Source organism: Acromyrmex echinatior, chromosome 8 (genome assembly GCF_024713525.1).
Source record: "Acromyrmex echinatior isolate Ae372 chromosome 8, ASM2471352v2, whole genome shotgun sequence".
NCBI lineage: Eukaryota > Metazoa > Arthropoda > Insecta > Hymenoptera > Formicidae > Acromyrmex > Acromyrmex echinatior.
In genome coordinates this window covers 1,698,030-1,721,034 of record NC_141859.1, presented here as the reverse complement: position 1 = coordinate 1,721,034, position 23,005 = coordinate 1,698,030, and the positions used below count along the sequence as shown (strand labels likewise).

General features: G+C 33.6%; 2 protein-coding genes across 8 annotated transcripts in view; one reads left to right on the top strand and one right to left on the bottom strand.

Annotated features, from left to right (window-relative positions):
- LOC105150793 (uncharacterized) overlaps positions 1–2,753 on the bottom strand; it is a 160,542-nt gene extending 157,789 nt beyond the window's left edge. For 2 of the 3 annotated variants that reach the window (XM_011064117.2, XM_011064119.2), the window contains exons 1-3: positions 2,664–2,753; positions 1,639–1,742; positions 997–1,037 (exon numbers count right to left, since the gene is read on the bottom strand). The gene's annotated coding sequence lies outside the window, so the exon portion shown is untranslated. Of the gene's footprint in view, positions 1–996; positions 1,038–1,638; positions 2,615–2,663 lie in introns of those variants that run through there. The other variant, XM_087408975.1, reaches the window with a different exon arrangement.
- Positions 1–23,005, top strand: part of Nrx-1 (neurexin 1) — a 235,051-nt gene that overhangs the window by 103,185 nt on the left and 108,861 nt on the right. For 4 of the 5 annotated variants that reach the window (XM_087408980.1, XM_087408981.1, XM_087408979.1 and 1 more), the window contains one exon: positions 19,971–20,114. In XM_087408980.1, the coding sequence (XP_087265106.1) occupies positions 19,971–20,114 (144 nt within the window). Of the gene's footprint in view, positions 1–5,555; positions 5,894–19,970; positions 20,115–23,005 lie in introns of those variants that run through there. The other variant, XM_087408982.1, reaches the window with a different exon arrangement.

Below are 23,005 nucleotides of genomic sequence, written 5' to 3'. Positions count from 1 at the left end.
CATAATTCCTAATTGAATAAATTAATTGAAATATGTAAGATAACTATAAAATATTCTGTACTTTTAGAGAGGATATATATTTAAGATGTATATATAAAGATCTTCTTTGAATATTTCTTTTTTATTATCTAATATTTTATCCAATACTTAAATCTGGAAAAAGAAAACCAAATGCAGATCTCAAATTCTGTCTTAACAGATATTTTGAATAGGAATAGAAGAGAAAGAAATAAAGAATCATAATTAAAAATTAAATTAAATTAAAATTACAATACTTTCTGATATATATACAAAAAATAATAATTTATATATTTATTTGATATAAATACACAAAAAGATTCATAAATATCTTTTGATTTTCGTCATTGATCAGATATGAATAGCATACGAATTAAAAATACATAAATAGAACTTTTATTTTTAAGAAATATCAATATATTTTGTCATGATTTTAATTTATTTATTTTTCTTATTCTTCTATTTGTCTAAGTAATAATTTATTAATCCAAATCAATAAATAAATAATAAATTCAAAACTTTAATTAATTATTTCTGACGAGTAACCTGATTAAATTGATCAAAAGATATATCGATAATAATAAGCTTCACAAGAGTCAAACGTGTGCATTCTTGCATGCACAATAGATTGATAGTTGTATAATATTAATGCTAATCTGCCCTAGCCCATCCATTGTGACAATAGATCTATGTTATAACTATATAATATATATAATATATATAATATATATAATATATTCTTTCTTTTATGCCGTTTAATTTATAATATTAATAATTACAATACTTTTTTAAACGTAATAATATAACATATTATGTATAATATAAGATACATAATATGTTATATTATTACGTTTAAAAAAGTATTGTAGAAAAAGTATTATACATATTATGTATAATAAAATATTAAATATATCTAACACAGATTTTTACATAGATCCACTCTGTCTCAATTTAAGATAAAAAAGTTTAAAAACTCACTCAGATCTGATATGCAACAGCGGAGTTGTTGAAACGTTGACCTGTAAATTATAAACACATTCAGATTATAATAATAGCATTCCAAAAATTAAAATTAAACATTACTGACGCTTAGAATTCTTATTTTTTAAATAGATATTTAATATCATAAGTAGATACTTGATAATTAACTTTTATTAAAAAATGTATTTTCTTAGGACATAAAAAAATGTGTATAAATATGTTTTTTAAATTATCAAAAAGAACTTTTAATACTACAAGTAGATACTTAATGGTTCTATAACTTTCCTTGAAAAATTATGCATCTTTTCCTTGGAATATATATATAAAATTTCTATAAATATTTGATCAACTATTTTCCTTAATTTGTTTCAAAACAGCTGTTACACACTCTCTAAATTCTTTGAAATTGAGATCTCACTTTAAAGAGTGAAAATTGAGCTTCTTGAAAAAGTGATTCGATTTTCAATCTTTAAGAGTCAGATTTCACTCTTCAGACTCAGAGTGACATTTTCATTCTAAAAGTTTTAGAGATCAATCACACGAAGTACCATGAAGAAAATGAGTCAGTAATCATCGCAAAAACGAATTATCAATTTTACAGATAATATTGTAATAAATAAACAAATAAATATTACTTACTACAGGGTTGCTCCGCCGTCGCCAGATGCCCCCCAGGCCTCCTCCTCCTCTCAGATTTCCTCGTCGCATTAAGTACGTCGCACTCGCGAAAACACAGTTAATTACTAAAAAGTTACAATTTATGGTTAATTACTTAATTATTTCACGCGCGATAATTATAGAACGTGATCGTGTGACACTTTAAGTTTTCTATAGCTGGTATACACTTTTGAAACTTGTGAAATAGATATGTTTAATATTTAACGAAAACGAGAAAAAAAGTTCTGATCTAATCTAGTGCAGGAATAAAAAAACATCTCTTGTGACATTAACGTTAATCGCGCACGAAACACACTTAATACACAAAACACACATAAAAAACATGTCGTTTTTTCTTATTAAAAGCTACAACTTCATCGATTACCGCGTCCGGCATTGTTCCTCATCGCGCGGCAAGGTTTCTGCGTTTCGTGTGCAAAACTGCAGGAGCCAAAACTTGTGGCGTTTCCCGCCCGCGCCCGCGCCCGCGCCCGCGCCCGCGTCCCGAATGATTACAAAATGGCCGATCCATCGCGTCGTCAATTTCAGACGCTCCGGCGACACTGCGTTTCCTTCCCACATCCAGCGAGAAATGATTTATCAAATTGATATCGAGTCGACGAATCATTACGACGTAATATCAACGAATTCGCCATCAATTAACGTTGATTCGACGTTCAATTGACGATCATTTGTCGGATAATTGTCCCGTTCCTTCCGAATTATTTTATGGACGCAGCATGCATGCTGTTGCGCTTTAGCGTCGAGATTATCGCATCGAGAATAATATGTAGATACGAGTAAATGCTAGTCAAAATGCTATAGGGGCAAATATCCGTGGAGTGCAACTGAAAGGTGATTATCGAATCGATCGGCCGACGAATTGCAGTTGGACAAATCTCATCGAATACCGCCACGATACATCGTCCCGGTATATTAATGCCGTATTTATGCCGCTCAGTTAACAAATATTGAAATGTCGGGACTAATTCCGACAAATTACTCACCAATTAAACAAGTTACGACGCCCCGCTCGACTCGATCCGCTCCGTGTCCGCGACGCTGCGTAAATGATCGAGAAAGTACGAATCTTGCTGACTTTACTGGCAACGTCGTATATACTACGCGTAACCAATCAGAGGCGTCACGCGTTTTCCGTTACGCGGAACTCAATTTTCACGAGCATTTCGACTCATTTTTCACTTTCCATTTCGACTGCGTTTGAAAACTTTTTATCCGAGTGTCCATTGCCGGCATTCACAATTATGGGTCTTCTATTATACAATAAGCCATTAGTAAGTCATAAATTAGAAGTCAGAAAATTGACGATTGTGATTGGTCAGTTTTTAGCTTTTGATTTCTGATTTATGACTAATGGTTTATTATAAAAAGCTCATAAGACTTCAAATTCAAGGCTTCCTTAAGTTTATCTTTAGATGCTCTGTAGTCGATAAAATTAATAATTCGTAGAATTATATATATATCTAAAGATCAATTTAAATAAATCTTAAATGTAAATCCTGACTATGAAACGGGCACTGATCATTCTACCTTTATTAAATATAAAACATGGTAAAATGATACTCGGGTGAAGTTTTCAAAAGCAGCCTGATGAAACGAATCTACACAAGTGACATTTTATCCTTAGATTTGTTCGCGTTGTTCGAAATTCTTCAAAATTTTTGTACTTAAAACGAAATAAATATACTATGTGTATATCTTTCTATTTTATTTTCGGTACGATAAGTAATTAATTCGGCCACAAAGAACAGACCAATGATGCACGCGCGATATACTTTGAACACATAAATCCCGCTAAAGTATGCGCTATTAAACAACCGACGTATTATGGCTTTCCGTTACTTAAGCCCCTCGATTCGAGCAAATCGCGCATTAATCCGTGCTCGCGGTTCGAAAGTATCGGAGGCGAATTACGCTTATCGACGGGAAGCTCGGGGGGGAAACTTAAACATAGGCATCGAGGAGAAACAATATCGAACGAAACAACTCTCGTTTCCGAGCACTTCTCGGTTTCTCTAAGACGAATAAATGCGTGTGAAATATCTGCTTGAACGAATAGCCGGCGCGAGCTTTAAGTACGAGGGTCGTTGAATCCGTCCGAACGTTTGGAACGCTTGTAGTGACTGCGACGGAATGATTGTAAGTCTGGTAAGTCGCAAGGACATTCGAGGAATGTGAGACGGTTACACGGTATTGTTTATGCTGCGCGAATAACAAGGCCGCCGGTGACGTAAACAAATGACGCGTCGCGCGATGGGCCAACCGATTCCCCCACCACTTCCTAAGCGCCGCGCAGTAGAAATAGAGTAATTGAGAGTACAATTAGTTTCCTATCAAATATATCACGTACGCCGAACAATATGTTCTCTCGAGTTGTGTGTCGATGAACGGATTATCTCGCATAGTGCCTTGTGAATTTTAAATCATTATCAAAAGCAGTATAAGAATATAAAGCCGGTATTTGTATGTAATCCGTTATCTTATTGTAAAATTGTCTTGATAAATAAATTGGAAATAGATATCGATGACAATAAATCCAATTGAATAAGAAATATTTTATTTTTTGTATGAAGCACATCGTAGTACTTAAATATTTCTATGAAATTTATATACATATTTGATTCTGCTGTGTGTCGAAATCTTTTTTTTTGCAATAAATTATTTACAGATTTAAGATATTTATTAATATCAGATTATTCATTATATTCTTATTAATTAATATTCTTATAAAAATGCTTATTAGTATACAAAATTATTAATCAAATATAAGTAAATCACAAGGGTTACGAGCCAAAAGGGCTTATATTTGATTTATTTCAATTGAACCATTTCCATTAATCTATATCAAAATTATTCAATTGCTTGTGTAATTTATGACTGTGTTTTATATTATCTTAAGATTGTATTTAAGACAGTTTAGCCTTAAATGTGGACTTAAATGTGAAAACTGACTATAGGCCTTGTTATTTTCAACAGAATTGCTTCTTGCAATTTGATTTTTTGTTTTTTTCTTCAACGTAGAAAAAAAAAAGAAAAAATAATATTAAGTAAAAATCACTCATTTGTGTTGAAAAAAAGGAAAAATAAATCATGCTAGAAATTCAGCTGAAAATAACGGATCTTATGAATATCGGCTTAAAACTTGAGCAACCGACTAATCATAGCTTAAAGTTTTAAATTATATTCTTACATTTTCGATAATATTCTCGATTGCAATTATAGTGAATTCGCGTATTAAATTTGGTTTTCCTGCTCGTTTTTGTGTTCTCTAATTCAATTATTGTTACTTCAATCAATATGTATACATTTCTGTATGTAGCCGTTTTGTCTATACATTCATAGTTTATCCAATCTCTTATTACATTTTTGGACAATTCCAATTCTTCGCGTCCTGATTGGACGATAACTCGACTCGCATAGTATCGCGTGAAATTGCCGACGTTACCGTATCTTTCCTCGACAAAATGTCGCATTTAGAAGTTGATTCTCGAATTGAGTGGCATCGCGACGCATGTAATTAGTACGTAAAATTCTTATTTCAATCAGTATTCCAGTATTCGTTAGCCACGTAGCATAAATTCGACGTTGATTACATCGGCGTGATTCGTCGAACCGTATATATTGCGAGATTTCAGTTTGGAATATATCACGCAAGCGATCAGTAGTTTTATATTTTTTCCTATTATATTTCGCGGATATTTATCTTTAATTTTCACATTCGCGCATTTATTCATATTTCTCTCATAATACGATTGAACGAGACAAACAATCATAGAACGATAATTACAATCTGACAATACGAGAGAAAACGAGAAAGTGCTATATGGTGATGTGAAGGGAATAGGACGGTGAGAGAAGGGGGGGGGGGGGTGCGCGGCGAGGCATGAAGTGAAGTTGGCCGCACGATTTTCGAGTTTCCGTCATCATTAATTCGCTGCGTTCGCAAAATGTCGCAAGTGGTAGAATCGTAGCTCCGCTTAATCGTAATCGCATCACCTCGACGCGTTATCCCGTTTCATCGTAGCTCGGTAGAATCGCTTTTTTCGCATTATTCTTCCGTAACACAGCAAAGTGCGTGTCACGCGTGATTAACGTAGTACAAAGTGCCGCGCGATCGTAATTAGCCGCGTATTAACCTCGTTCGCGAGTGTGTACTGACAGGAATCTGTGAGGAGGAGGAGGAGAAGACGAGGGAGGCAATGTAGCGACCGCATGGGTAAGTGTTTTATATTCTTCACTTGTTTCTTTTCAAATTCGATTGTTTATTCCTATGAAGGAAATTATCGAAGGAGGAAATTATCAGACACACAGCTAATTCATATTATTGTATTATTACACAAAATAAAACGCATTTGAAGTATTTAATTATAATTATAGATGTAATCTTGGATCTTTTAATCTTTTGAAAAAACTACAGAATAAAAGGAAAAAAAAATAAAAGAATATAATAAAAAATATTTAATGAAATATTTTTTTGTGTGATATTTAATATGTAATATGTTTAATTTGAAATATTTAAGATGTTATTTTGTCACATGTTTAGTAAACACATGTTTAGAAATAAATTTAGAAAATTATTTAAATTATTTATATAAACTCGGGGGATTTCTACAAAAATTAACGTATATTTTATATTTTATATTTTATATTCCATATTTTATATTTTATAAATCTGTTCTATATCAATTACAAATGTTGTTTTACTGAAAAACATTTCTGTTTAAATATAATTTGTAAGAATTTTTATTGTATTTTTTTGTTCGCTTGTGATATTACAATTTGAAATAGTAAACTGAAGCTTTAATAAGGTATATTTATGACATTTATTTTCTCGCAATTCTCAGATAAATGAAATTATTAGCGTGAAATTATTTACGAGTAAAAATTAATGATTGCTTGATTATTACAAAGTAAAATATTTATATATTTACAATTAATGAGTGTTCTTTGTGAATAAATTTACAAATATACATATTGGGCATTCGTCTTTTATTAGTCGGGAATATATTTTTTAATATTGAATCTAATATTGAAATAAAACGGAGAGCAGAAATTTATTGCGCTAGATCGTTAAATTCCCTTTGGTGTAGTCTCGATCGCGATATAAGCTATCGGCGCGGAAATCAACGGCGGAATCACGTAAATCACCAGGAACATTCCGTGAGTCGTATAGCGAAACATGCGGTAAACAACGGATAGGCGACGGTGTAAATCGAACAGTTTGGGCGAGGCTAGGTCGGCCCTTCGTATCAATAGCAGTTCTGCGTCAACAGTGTTTAGTCGGTAATCCGCATACCTTGCAAAGTAACAATGCATTCCACTTGTCCGCTGGTTATACCCAGTGCAGAATTAGGCTCACGTACGACTCGGGTACTCGGGAGTCTGAACGGTTTCACAATGACTCGCGATATTGCAGAATCGAGTCGAGTCCACAATCGGCATCGAAGGTTTGTTTGCGATTGAGGGGAGAGTTTTGCGAAAATGAGTCTGATCCAATACGGAAAGAACGATTTTCATGAATATCTAAAAGTTTAACTAGGCACAGATCTGAAACCAATTTTATTAAATCATGATAATTATAGAAAACTCAAGTATGATGAGCAAAAAATTTTGATATTTTAGCAACCAACTTGAGCGTTCTACATAATATTATTTTGATAGTTCACAAAGTTTCAGACTTATATTGAGCTAAATTTTTAGATACTTTAGGAAAATCTTTTCTCGTAAAGGGATAAGTGAAAACTGCCCGCGGGACTAAAAGGTCGTGTTTGACAAACCGCCAAAGCGATTCGCACTTCTTTTGACAAAGAAACGTCTGTATCAGAGTTCTTTTATATAAATCGAAAGATATTATTAGGTGTTGGAATTAATTCGTAGCGTTTTTTAATGAAAGAATGTTATTTATTTCACATGAGCATTAAAAAATACATTAATGAAAGTACTTCCCATCACTTGTAAAACGCTACGAATTAATTCCAACACCTAATATATTTACAAACGAACAAGTGCACGGAAAGGACGATTTTTTTACTGAAATTATTTAAAAATTAGATTCACATCTGAAAATAATTTTATCGGACCATCAAAATAATTATATAGGATGCTCAAAATTCAAACTGGTTGCTAGAATACCAAACTTTTTTGTAATATTGCTTATCATGCTTGAGATTATTACGTAATTATTTTGACGTGATCCAACAAAATTATTTTCAGATTTTTATCTAACTAAATTTTCAAGAAACTTGTCCCTTTCGAGTGTATTTACTTGCAAATAATATTTTTCAACTTACATAAAAGTAATTGCGTCGAATATATTCCGTTTATAAGTATTTTTCTCTGTTGAATGCAATCGGCGTCATGTGGCGATGAGGAAGCACCCTCAACGGGGGTTAATAACACGGATTACGCTTCACTGCGTCCCTTGGCGATTCTCCATAACCATAATCGACCACGATATCATCGACAAAGAGTTATCCGCGTCCAGTCGGAAAATCCATTTTCCAACGACGGCATCTCGTCCGAGACGAGCAAAAAGCCCATCAGGAAATTATAGTTGGATACGTTGCATCGGTAAACGGGAGGGATGATAAGCAAGAGATGGAGGGTCTTCGACTATGTGGTCGGAGTTAAAGTTAAAGTTCTCTTCGTGGCTACACACTGCGCGTTGGGGGAAGGTAATATTCTCTCTGCACCGGATTTATGCCGCGGCGGTCGCTCACCGTGGTAGAGGTAATTGCGACGCGCGAGAGATCGCGTTAGAAGGCGGGCCCGTCCTCGTGGATTATGAACGGCCGTTTTGTCGCGTTGTTAGCAGATATCCGACGTAACTACGAGGCAAGAGACGCTAATTAAGTTTTTCGCGCGCAGCTTCGTGCGCCACATCTCCACGCCCGTCAAGATCCCGGAGGAACGATCCTTCTGTCCAACATGACACATGAAGAGACTTCCTTTTTAAGTTCTGCCTGACGTATTTCTTAGATATCTTAAGATTCTCATGAAATATATCACGCAATCACACACGATAAGATGCTTTATTCGTTCTCATTCGTTTTTTCTTTTAAAGTAATTAAAGAAAATAAGAGATTTCTACTGAAAATTCATTTCAGTAAAAATCCCTTATTTTCTTTAATTACTTTACAACACTGTAAGTTTTCTCAATATCTTTTAAAAGAAAAATTTATTCGATGCCAAAAAAATTAATGAGATTTAGAAACAATACCACACCGTTCGCAAAATCGACACTATGGTATTAAAGTACCGCAACCGTTTAAGATCCTTCGAGTTGTCAGGACGACGAAGTGACGACGAGGAAAATAAGGTGAGAGGGACTTGGAGCAATTACTCGTACGTTCCGGTTGCGAAGAATTATGGTCTCCAGTGCGGCAAACTCGCGACGAACTTTACCCGATCCTTAATTCCTTAACGCCTTCGCCACGCTAAAACTGTGTAAGAGCGATATATAATTCATTAATGCACTCGTCGTCTACCATTCTGTTAATTATTAATGAGCACCGAAGTTGGAAAACAAATTTTATAAGTTTGAATTACGTTAGTTCGTGTTGTAACGGTAGTTTGATGAAAATTAAAAGAACTTTTGTAAATGTATGCTATAGAGTAATAAGATAAATCAAATAACTAGTCCTTCGTCAAGTTGAACTTTAAAAACGCAGTCGATATTTGTAAATTCTCAGATAAATTTAAGTGCGTGAAAAATTTCTTCAGATTTTTATACAATTTGGAACAATATAAAAATTTGCATTGAAACTCAAAGGCTCAGATTGCTAATAGAAGAAACAAAATTTTACACACCGATAGAAGATTAATTAAATCAAAATTAATAAGATTAGTTAAATCAAAATTATACAAGAAAATATTGTCAATGTATCGTAAGATAATATATTTCACAAATAGATCTAAATGCAATTACATAAAATATACAAAGAATAGTTGTTTTACAGAACATATATTTGTTAAATATACAAAATGGATAGTAATTATCGTTGAAAGCATATTTTTTTATTTAAAACCGTTAATGATTAAACATTGAGGCGATAATAGCTTTTTAGTTAAAAACGAGAGAGAGAGAGAGAGAGAGAGAGAGAGAGAGAGAGACTTTCTGGTATAATCAAGCTTTAGAAAACAACTCCAAACAAATAATAAAATCTCATTCTGTATTAAATTTGAAATGGATTTTATTCTTAAACAGATTTATAATTTGAGGATTGAATATAGAGATATTTAATTAAATCGAAAGCTCATTTTAAATTCAAATAATGCTTTCTTCGACAGAAAAAAATTCAACTTATTAAGTCAAAGAATTCAAATGAAAGATGGTTCGTCCAGGATGTCTGAAACACGCTTTATATTAAAATATAAACGAAACTTCGTTTATCAGCTTAATTTGTGACGAGCATTTCTTTCGCTAGAAAAGATTCCTCCATCTTTTTCCAAGCAGATGAGAGTTTTAGTTTATTGTTAGACCAGACTTTTTTATTACATTTGGCGGCTTAGGCCACTTTGCGCCTGTCGCATGAACTGGGTCACAGAATGGAGGCGTTTGAGATCGGTGAGAAAAACGGTTTTATTAAATTTTGGGGCTTAGGCCAGTTTTACACGTACAGTCTGACGATTGCAATTTTCCGCTGCAACGATACAAAGAGGTGCTGCGAAGAGGGTCGTTCGGCTCTCTTCTGGCTATAAACGAGATGCTTGCAATAACTGCCGCGCGATAAGTAATCCATATTTATGGAACGGGCGATCGTCCAACGAGAAAACTGGCATTCAGTGATACGAGGCACGTAGTAAGCAAAATTATTAAAGGGTAACGATAATTAACGACCGTACATGTATCTGACCGAATTTTCAGTATTGTATTACGCGTGCATGCACATTGCAATGTATAGTATTATACGTATCGAGTGGCAGACTATACAGAATATTCGATAATTTATTCGCATTCAATAAATAGAATCATAATCCTTATCGATTATTGAAATAATTTTCCTCCAATAAAAGCGTTAACATAAAGTAAAATAATTTTTATTAAATAAAATTACAAATTATTTATACACTTATTAGTACTTATAAATTTTTCAAAAGTTGCAAAGAATTACACAGGAATTAATAGAGATTGATAATAATAAAGAGCATCACAATTTCTATTATGCATCGACAATTTGTATGTATGCATATAATCAATGAAAATAATTTTGAAATAATAAGTTCGTTGATTTATGTGAAATCTAATATTTATACATAGCTCAATTACATCAATATTGTTTGAAATTAATTTACTCCGATCAAACTGAAAGAGAGAGAGAAAAGGGATCAGATTTATTTTTTTTTTTTTGCAATGTATGAAAGTTAATATGACAAGTAACAATGGATAATATTATTTTTTATTTAAAATTCTGTTAAAATAATTTATAGTATTGACAATTGTTCAAAATTTTTACACGAAATTTTTTATTATATTTTTATATTAAAAAATCTCTATATAAATTCTTCTAAATGCTATCGCGCGTGCGACACACTAAAAATATAATATAAAATATAAATTGACATATTTTTATATTATATTATATATCGGTCTTTCAATTTCGACTGAAACATTTATTCACACCTTTGTTTGCTCTCTACTGTTATTCCTTTCGATTCTTTTTTCGTAACAATAAACAATTCGAGCTAAATTATTTTGCTACTTGTTGATTAATGACAATTGTCGTTTCTTGTTACCAATTTCATTAAGCGAAACTGTTTTCGGTATTTCATGACAACAATTTCGCGCGAAGTTTTCACTCTTCTCGCACACTTATGTTCCGAAAACGAGCGACGCTTTATTCCGACGCTTCGCTCCTTGGAAATGTAAGCGTCTCACGTGTAGAAAAGGGAACAACGAATTTCAGCGAGGTGGCATCACAGGATGCACTACTTCTAAGATGAGAAAAAGTCTGTGTCGTTTCCCGGGGGATCTCGTTACTCCTCGAGGCTCTTCGAGAGATTACTCGGCTAATCCCGCAAGGACGACGACAACGTCGAGCATGAGATCGAACGACAGCGTTAATGCCGCTTTTATCGCGCTGCAAAAATTTATTAAATAGGTCGCCGCAATAATGCACAACGCGCAAATCATTGTTTATGTTTCGACTTTCTGATATTTAAACTCGGAAATAATTTAATATAAAGAAACAATTTATAATTTGCCGTATTTCACTTTTCTTTCCTTTAATATTATGTAAAATCAAATACTTATATTTTACTTACGTCAAAAAAATTTTGGAAAGAAAAATTAAAAAATAAAAATTAATACACTATATTATTATATTGATAGAAATTATATTTATAACATATTAAAAGTACCATTTATTTTATAAAATGAAATCATTTTCACACTTTTTTTAAGAAAAATTAGACTTTAAATTGATCAAAAAATCTATGGAAAATATTTTATTCTGCAATATCCTTATATATTTTCTAGCAAACAAGATGACGTGATTTGTTATCATTTTGACGCCAAAATGATGACAAATAACGTCAGCTTGTTTACTGGAAATATATAAGGATATTGCACAGAATACAATATTTTCCATAGATTTTTTTGATCAATTTAAAATCTAATTCAGATGGGTTCTCATATAATATCAAAAATTTTTAATGTACTCTATTCACAACCATTTTTATGTTTAATTTCCTCAATGTTCAATTTTATAAGAAACATTCTGAATTAAAAAATGTGTAAAGTCGTGAAAAAGTGAAATTGTTTGCTTGAAGGTACCGCATGCGCGTTTTTCGTGCTACACCCAATTTTGTAATATTCCATCACGCGGCCGGTGACAAGTATTATTCGATAGATGGCCTTCGATCGCGCGAGTGATCGGGACACTTACGTAATTTTATATCCAGATGTCTGGATTCAACCATTTTCCCTCCCTTGAGAAAGCTTCTCGACGTGAAAATCACCAGCCACCCGTAAGGTATCATGGGGCTTGTTTACCTTTATTGGCTGCTTATACTCTTTACTACCGTCATGCGCTCGTACATATACGTACTATATGAAACTGTAAAAGGCGATAAGTCACAACGAAAATTGCACTTTATTGAGGCATGAAAAATACGGTCTGTATACATCGATGAGAATCGTGCGAATTGATACAAGATGAAAATTGCAACGTCTATATTTTATAGCAATTTCTAAAGATATTTACTATTTAATCAGGGACGGAAGATCATCCCACGCTAATCAATTGTTTTAGACAAGAGAATTTGGTGCTTTGATTTGATTACTCATTAATTGCCGAAGGATATAGGGAAGCGTGTGCTTCAACATTTGTGCAGCTAACTAAATTCGTGTTTACATGAATTTACTCTTTATTGACTGTTGCGTATATATACGTAATATTTGATTACATTAGTACGTCGCTCATGGCGATTTTAAAGTAGCAACAAAAATGAATCTCTGTGTAGTAGAAATGATAAGAAAGATTTTGACTTTTGAGAGAAAATTCCGTTAAAAATTAGTTTGATTTTATAAGGAAAGTGACAAATATTGAGTCTCGTGAGTCTTGGATTCGTGTCACGTGCTGGAAGTTGTCTTGGGAGCGTTCTTGCGGACGAGCTCAGGATTTCGATTCGGCTGCATCTTCGCGAGATCGAGCCTTGAAAGTCTTTGGTCGCTTGTCTGTTAAGAGAGTTCCGAACCGTTTCTCTCGTGGTCATAACGAATGCGCCGGGAACGGACTGAGGGAGTTCCGCCACTCGCAGAACTCGATAGAGCTGGGATTGCTAAGCTTGAGCGCACAATTGTCCGGATTCTCGCGCCAAAGTACCACGACTGGTAATTTCGCGTTCTCTGAGTCGGCGAATGTGTAGCGCGGACGCCTCTCGTCACGCGCTCATGCGTGGAATTGGTCTTCCACCGCGTCGCCTTGTCCTAATAACTTATTCTCGCACTTTGTCTCGACGACGAGGACTTATTTAACCCCATCGCGGGCGCAACCGCATTCGAGACATAAAATTTCTTCTATTCCATTATGGAGGAAAAAAATTTTTGAAAGTTTTATTTCCAATATATTATAGAAGACTTTCTTTATAAAGAAAACCTGTGAAATTTATTTATTAAAATTATTTATAAAAATTAGTATATAGTGAATGTACTCTAAATACACACGTAGCACAGATGATTGTTATGAATTAAAAAAAGAGATTCACCTTTTTACATTCTTTATGAATTAACGTAATATGTTTAAAAAGAGTTTAAAAAGAGTTGTTCATTCGCGAGCAATACGTAACATCTACCGATAGATGAAGGCGACGGAGTTCTTATAAACAAACAAACGATAAATACCAGTAAATTATACAGAATAGAATAAAAGGCGCAGCCTTTCACAAATTATGATATTTTTCTCATATTCTAATAAAATGATTTTTTTGAAGACAAATCTCCAAAATAGAGCTTTGTGATGAAAGTAAAAATTTTTTTATGAACAATTAATTTCTCCTAATTCTGTGCAAAAAATTCGTTTAAGGATCTGATATTTCTGAAAATTATATGCTTGTGTTTACTGAAGTACCTAAAAATTATTTCATTTTCACTACGATTTTTATCACGATGACTATAAAAAGATTTCCTTTTTTTCAGAAAAAGAGCTCAGAATTGGTGATATTGATGATATAAAAGTGAATATACTTTATAATTTGGAGATTTGAAAAGAATTCTTTTTGGAATTCTCTGTGCTGTTTGGGTATATTGGATACATATTTAATAAAAAAATGCGTATTTTATCTAAAATTGTTTGAAAACGATATCTTGATGATAATAAATTGAAATCTTTTATCTTTATTTTTTCTTTCTTTTTTACTTTTTTTTAACTTATACATAATTGTTAAAAATTTTTGAACAGGACAAACAAACTCGACGTTTTTTATTTGCGAGACAATTGCACAGCTTGCGGTGTCCTCCTCCTTACGGGATTGAAACGCGACGTGATATTCAGACTGATGCACTCGGGATGTAATTTTCACGTTTCTCGCTCGGGGTTTAGGACATACGTCTCCACGCGCAAAATTTCGCGTCGAAACGATGATATCCCTTTCTCAAACGGAATACTGGTTGAAGTTGAGCTAGGGATAGCCGTGGATTAAGGATCCCAGAGCGCGCAGGCCGCAACGGAGCGTGCGATAGTAAAACGACGGCTCGTACTACCTTGGTAGTTTCCGGTGAGCGATGTCATCATGTGTCGCGCCGACGTGATGCAATATACATGCTAATACGATAGCTTGAACCAGTTCATGAGGTGGATACCGGTGGAAAATGCCGCCGCGAGATTCTCTCTTCGGTTCTTTGACACGACTACGAAAGACACCACCGGTGACCGGCCACTCGCCCATGAATTTCAAGCGACTTTCTTCTTTCGTTTTACTGATTTAAGAACGTTAGGAAGAGAGTCAGTCTCCATGAAAATTTCTCGTAGTTAATTCTAATGCAATTAGGTGGTATAACTAACGTAATGTTGTATAGAATATTGTAGGTCAAGCAAGTGTTTTACATTGTAAATAGTATTAATACACTTTTTTTGCTTGAAAAAGATAGAAAAATAATGAGAAATTTTGTAAATGTTAATTTCATGTTAATATGACGCAATTTATGATATTACGTACATCCAAAACATTTCGACTTGCAATACTATAAAAACAGACGATTGTTGATTTCGCGTTATACCCGCAGCTATCAAAGTGTCGTCCAATTTTCTCAACATGTTGCCCTCGCAGCATTCAAAAAGGTAGAAAAGGTAGATACTTTTCCTGGTTTCAGCTTTAATACCGAGAAACTTTGTTTTCAATGGCGATAGTAAAAGGCTTTATTGTTTTAGGGGATTTCCGTGGGTTACAATATTCCCTGCAGTCAGAAACACAGAAAGCCGAGTTCTACGGTTATGTTTACGATGCGAGTAAAATTTCTATGTGAGTTGGAAGAGCGAAAGCGAACTGTTCTCTGACTATAATTAAACTGCCAGTAAACAAGTGTGTTCATTAATACAAGTTCTGAAAAAAATAGAATATTGTAAAATTTAATAAAATTGGATAAAAATGTAAAGAATAAAATTTATAATGAATAACATTAATACATACATGTATAGAGTGATTTTCGCAAAATTAACAAATTCGTTTATACTAATTTTTACAGACTACAATATGTATTATATTTACAATGTATAAAAGATCTTGAGCAAATTTATAATTTTTTAATTAGACTTAAATTGCATTTTACAATATTTTTTCAAGTCAATAAAAATATTATATTAATGTGCCAAGTGAATCATAAAAAATAATATTAACTTAATATTTTGTCAATCTGGATAAATTTGTATGATTCTACATAAAGAAACTGTATTCCATAATTTATCGTTAACATTATGTAATAACTTAAACAACGTTGATAGAATTATTGACAGTTAACTTCTTTAATCTCGTTATATATTTACATTAAATTTCTCTTCCTGCCTTCCTTTCCCTCTCTCCCGCTCCTCTCTCTCTCTCTCTCTCTCTCTCTTCTCTCTCTCTCTCTCTCCTTCTTCGTTCATTAAACATTTTATATTTTAATATGCATTTACGTGGTGGCGAAAGATTGCAAATTACTTTCGCTGAAGGCGTTGTGCAACAAACTGTTTGCGAGGATTAACTTGGCAATCCTTTAAATGCAGAGAGAATACCGACGTAGAAAGATTCGAAGTGCAGGAACTAAATAAATCGGACGACGTCCTTAGCACGCCTTTATCCGCGTGAGCCGTCGAGATTTATTAAACCTGCATATACTTCCGCCTTCTACCTTGAGCTTAAGCTTCGATACGGTTTATTTTACTCCAGCAAGTTTCCTGAAATTCAAGCTAAACAAATGAGCTTTACCACTGCTCAAGAAAAACAGACGTTTTCCTTATAGACGGTTGAATATTAGATTAAGCTAATACAATGTTTGCCTTTTGTATTTTGACAAAAGTTGTAATCTTCCAACGCACACTGTTTAATATTATTTAATATACTTAATAAAAATTAAAATTTTTTAATTGTTAATTTTAAGTTGAGCTATTAAGTACAGCTATTAAGCAATAATGAAATTATGAATAAAAACTAAATTACAAATAATTTAATTATAAATATAATTGGTAAATTATATAAATAATGAATAATGAATAAATAATGAACAAAATATAGCGTTATAAATGTAATTAAGCATACATTTTTAAATATAATTTTAGATGTCTAACAACGCGCCCGCGTGTTACAATCGTATGTAACATCGCTTGTAACACATTGCCTGATATCGGTATTTTCCCGGTTATTTTTCTTTGCCAATGTTACCGAGTAAAGAAGAGCAAAGAAGAGATATTCTTTCTCTCTTCAGGTATTGATATTTCTACCAACGACATAAACCATTAGACATTAGGAATATATTTTTCCTTCTTTTTTCTTCTGCCTTTCTCGTTCTATTTATTTTTGTATTTTTAAGAAAGATTTTTATTAATTAAAAAAAAATCTCTCTTTATCTTTCTTTCTTTTTCCGATATTAAATGTGATTTAATGCTTGGTGAATGAGAAAAAATAAATCGATAAATAGTCTGTAAATTTAATTTTATGATGTAATAAATTGATTTCTATCTATACAACACAAAAGCTTGCAGCATCATTACTTGTGTATACTGTAATATTGCTGGAATATTGCAATATTGCTGCAATATTACTGAAAAGATCTATGCTATATAAATATCATTTACACAGATTCATCTCTCTTTCTTCAATACCAGATAATAGTAGTATACAAAATTTCCATATATTTTTATAAAAACTGATAAAAAGTAGCAAGTTACATTCCGTATACGGTTGGAATCGTTTTCTATTCCATTGCGAATTGCATTGTACTCCTTGTTCCACTTCGAGTAATTTAATTCTCGAAAAAACCCCGTGGATGTTTAACTCGCGAAGTAATTACGCGCGGCTGATGTTAATTATCCGGTGTTCGCGTTATGTGTGCGAATACTGTGAAATCGACCGATCGATTTAGTTGAGACGCCACGGAGTGCCAAATGATCCCCAATGGAGCAAAACCAACTCCGGCAACACCAATCTGCCGGATATCGCGTAATTATCTAAGCAGGATAATATGCGCACGCGGAATGCTACGTTTTATGATAATTGTCTTTCATGGCCTGTACTACTTTGCACTTGGTACACATTCTCTGCTTTCGAGAATCAGTAACATCGATCTAGAAAATTTTTAAAACCAGCTTATAAAAAAATCTTGTTTTTTGACGTTTTTATAAAAATAAAAGCATTACTATTTAAAGACTTTGATTAAGAAAAAAACTCAATCGATATCAACTAAAAATAATGTAACATTAATGTAATAATTACACATTTAGTAATCATTATGTAACATGTATTATATATTGAGTATAAAATTATAACGTTAATGTTATGTTACTTTTAGTTTGTGTTAACTGAAAATTGATTTTGAATTCATGAAGAATTATATAGAACTTTCTGTATTATATTATATAGATCTAATTTACATGCGCAAGATATTATATCCGCAATATATAATCCGAAAGTTTCACGACTTCTTGTTTCTCAACTAACACCTTCTTGTTTCGCATCTTTTGTAGCGCATCGAAGAATACGTTGACAAAGTCGCGCATAAATCGTGGCTAAGTGCGCCTTGGCGTAGCCGATACACGCGCCTCCACTAATCCGTATTAATCGCCAGCCATTCATTAGGAAGTCAGCAATGGGTGCCGCGTAATTCTGCACCTGGCGCACTCTCGCGATCAATCGCTCGCGTTCCTCCCTTACCATAAATCTTGCCGCTAAACTACCGCTATACACCCGCAGAAGACAATGACCAAGTAAGCTCAACGGCTGCTGAAGCACCCGCTGTATCCCTAGGACAATCCGAAAGAAACACACGGCACAATTGTATTTTCTCTTCGATCAAAGATGATCAAAACGGACTTTGATAAATTTTTATTGAAAAGCGCTATACACATTAAACACGTATATATATATAATATAAAATATTAATAAATAATTAATAAAATATTAGTAAATAGTTTGTTTGTATAAAATAATTTTAATGTAAAATAAATATTAATTTTAATACAAAATTAGAAAATTTACACAAAAATATTGTTAGGCATCAAGATCCGTTTTAACTGAATATGGCCTTCTTCGCTTACTGTATTTAACGATCTAATATTTTTGTAGCATATTATAACGGCGTTAAATAAATTGGAGAGTGTCGTCCATAAATACTAGAAATTGAATGATTTTTTCTCTTTACACGCCTTTAAAATACCTTCTTTTAGTTTCCTCTTTTGTTAAGTATCAAAATCGGCTTGTTTCGGATTCTCTTATCATTCACAGTTCTACAAACAATTTTCGATGCTCTTTATTCGATTCGGCGAGAACATTTAATCGGATTTTGAGATTCCGCTCGCAAGAGACCGGTCGCGGACGCGTTCCCCGTTATTTTCCATCCTTCATTGTTATCGCGACGAAACAAAGGTAAGCGCGGTCGCGCAAAAAGACCGTAAGATAGGTTTAATGGCACTGGCACGTCGCCAAATCGCGCCGCGGGGTCGAATGCACCGATTGAAATGTTCATTACCACCGCAAATCATCCAGCGAATCCGCGTAAGGAAGAGCTGCCTGTACTATATATCCACCACTTCGTATCTCTTTCAGCTCGCTCAACTGCGGTAGAAACGAATTGCCACGATAAATCCACCGGCGTCGATTTTTCTCGAGAGCCGCGTCGCTTCCAAGATGATGGGTTGGGATTCTTGACGCTTATTACTGTGATTCGCAAACTCGCGAGAGAAAACTGAGAAATCTCGTCATTTACCACAATCTCAGAAAGATACAAAAATGTTATTTAGCCTACTTATTGAATAACAGCTTTAAATGTACAAACGTTAATTAAATATAATAAAAAAAGTAATATTTCTTTTCGACTAAAATAAACTAATCGTTGAAATTATATTTATCCAATAGAATAATTGATTGTTTAAATATTTGTTTGCATTATTTTCAGCAAAATTGAAGATATTAATCGCATATATTGTATGAATACAAAGTTAATAATTTATTTTCTTCTTTTCAAAGAGAAAATTGCAAAAATTGCAATAAACGAGGAAGACGTTTTCCATTTTTTAGTTTGTACCGCTAATTCTCTAAGCGAGTCTTTAACGAAAACTATTATAGTGAATTGGTCGATTTATAAACTACTGCCTTTTTTGTTCCAGACAAAGCTCCCTCGGAAGCATTCTTCAGAGGGACTGAGTATCTCACGATAGATTTGAGCAAAGGAGAACCAGTACTCAGTACACAAGAATCCATAAGCCTCCAGTTCAAAACGAGAGCAGCAAATGGACTTCTATTTTATTCCGGTAAGTACTTGCTGTGTTCATGGCAAACGACTTTCTTTGTCAATTATAATAACTTCTCTTTAAGTGGCAATTTTATTTCCACTTGCGAATTGTTCCACTTTCGAATGCGTTTGCGGCAATTAAGAAAATAGATTCTTAATACTGGAAAATGTTCGCAGTTCGTATATCTGATGAACAATTAATATACGAGTTACAGAATCAGAAGTGTGAAAATAATGATTGTAAATATAGATTTTAAAGTATAAACCATAAAATTGTAAATTTTCTGGAAACGATTAATCATAGAGGCGCGTAATTAATTGAAAACAATTCAAGAAGATCAACAATGGAGTGACATCTAATCGAGTAATTTACGAACGACCGGATATCCTTTGAGAGAACGCAGGTAGACAATAGAACCATCTTGGACAATGGTCGCATATTAAATCCTTAGATTGCTCCTCTTCTCTCGTGGCGACATTATAGCCAATTAGAAGTTTCAGTTCAGATACCGGACGTACAGCCAACTAAAGAAATTTTGTCTCTCACCTTTTCTCTTTATGTTTAACATCGTTTTCTTATTATCTTTTCTCTCTTTCTCTTTTATTTTAAGGTGTTATATTGAATCTTATTCGATATAATCGATCTATATATTCATTTAAACTTCAAAATTGTTTCGTTTCGAATTTTGGCGCAGAATATCAATTTGAGGAAAACTGATCAAATTACTTCATTTATATACCTATTTATCAATCTACAACTACTTTATATCAGTAATAATAGAATTTCTAATTTTATATTTAGTTCCAACATTAATGGTAAAAATATTTCGACTCTATATTATAATTCTAGTCAATTGTAATTTTTAATATAAAAAGATAAATTTGATGTTACTAATAATTTCAAATGTTTAAGTATGAAGAGATGTTTACAAAAGTTTACAAAAATTTTAGACAGTAAAATAAATCGCGATGTTGTTCTTCGATATTAATTTTAAAACTTTAACAAAATTTCAGTTTGTAATTTGAAACACAAATTTATACAAAAATACATACAAATTAAATTTAATCAAGTTTCCTAAATTAATCAAGAGACTCGGAGAAAAGGTAGTTCAAGTCGAGATAAAAGTTTATTTCTTACTCGCTTGCATTTCGGTCAGATTTCTGATTTATTGTGCCTTTATATTACACTCATCGTTTCATCTGGCATATTATAGCTTCTCACCGGCTGCACATGAATCTCCAGTTTATAGTATATTTACGTAATGAACGGTAGAATCAGCGCAGCCAAGATGGCAAGACTGCACCATCCGCAGTAAAAGGAGGAGTTTGCACCTTCGCTCCGGTTACAGCAACTCGAAACCTATATAACGGAGCCGCAATGCTGTACCACATACACTTACGTTCGCTCTCACACGTCCGCATTCGCATTCCACTACACACATACGACACACAAGATGCATACGTAGCAATCGTTTCTCCCTCTTGCATCTCCGCAATTCTCTCACACCAGGCTGCTCATTTGTTCCTGAGATAAGCTATAATACAACCGCGCACTCGCCGCGCATTTGAATTGCACGTATTTCCGGGGGGCATAATAATCGTCACCCCACGCAACTTCTATTCTTTCAAATCACGGTATCGTACCGCGGCAATTCCCTCGCGAAGAATGGTAAACATAATAATCTCCTTCGAGAATTCCGCCGGAACGTGCCTGACCATCTTCGTCTTTTACTACTTGCGCTGTCTACTTCTATACTTGGTTCGCTCACGTGCCGAGTCGCAGTGTGTTAAATTCACATCGGAAATGATTTCGTCTGTTTTCAAATAACTGTTTGCAACACGATTACGCAAAGATATTTCTCGAATGTATTTGGGATTTACGCGGATAATTCGCATCCAGGGGATAATTAGGCAAAATACATTCCAATAACGAGCGGACAATAAATAACAATTTACTCGTGCATGTGTTTGCGAATGTGTTAGCGATCAACGACTGTTATTTTTAATTCTAGAAAATTTGTTTGCTTTTTGATAATTAAATATTCTAGCGTATGAGCAGAGTTGGGAAAAATGGGTCATTCATAGGAATTTTGATCACTGAGAAAAAATATACTAAATTTTAATAAATCTATTTGAATAACTTGTAACCTCGTATAATAAATAAATATATCTTTATATTTAATAAATATTTAATTGGTACCATTTAAACAAATGATTTATTTATTAAAATTTAGAATATTTTTTTAATGTAGGGATGTAACTATAACGTAAGTGCGTAGAAACTCTCGCCAATTTTTCGCCTTGTAGAATCCACCTCGCAGGCGTTACCTTCGCAGCGCGTAACGTGTGTTATCATGTTTGTTGTCCGATAGCGATCCGCGATGTGCATCGCGCCGGCGATGGTGGTATTATACGAATAAAAGCGCGATACGTAACGTGCGTAATGCACTTAGGCGCATACTAATGCGTCGCGCCGGTAGCAATTAAGCCCGAAGTACTGTCTGCATCTTTTATATGCTCGAGTCCCTGGGCTGCCCGTGAGATAATTAGTATGCGGTCGCGGCCCGATTTTAAAGCGACTGCGGCAATAACCGACGGTGGCATTTGCGAGATTCACGAGTGTAACGCTATAACCGTACCCGTTTGCGCCCCTCCCGATGCGCCTTAATCTACTGATAAAAATTATAATTTCTGCTCTCTAGCGTATTAACGCCTCTTGTATATTTATGTTCTTATTATTCGTTGCACGTATCGAGAAAAATAATCGTAAATTGAAAAAAAATACTTAAAAACTTGAGTTTTTTTCTCTGTAAATTCTGTTAATTTAATTAAATGCAAGCTTGAAGAAAGTAAAACGCTATATTCACTGTATTCATAAAGGTGTTTATTAAGTGACTGGATAATAAGAGG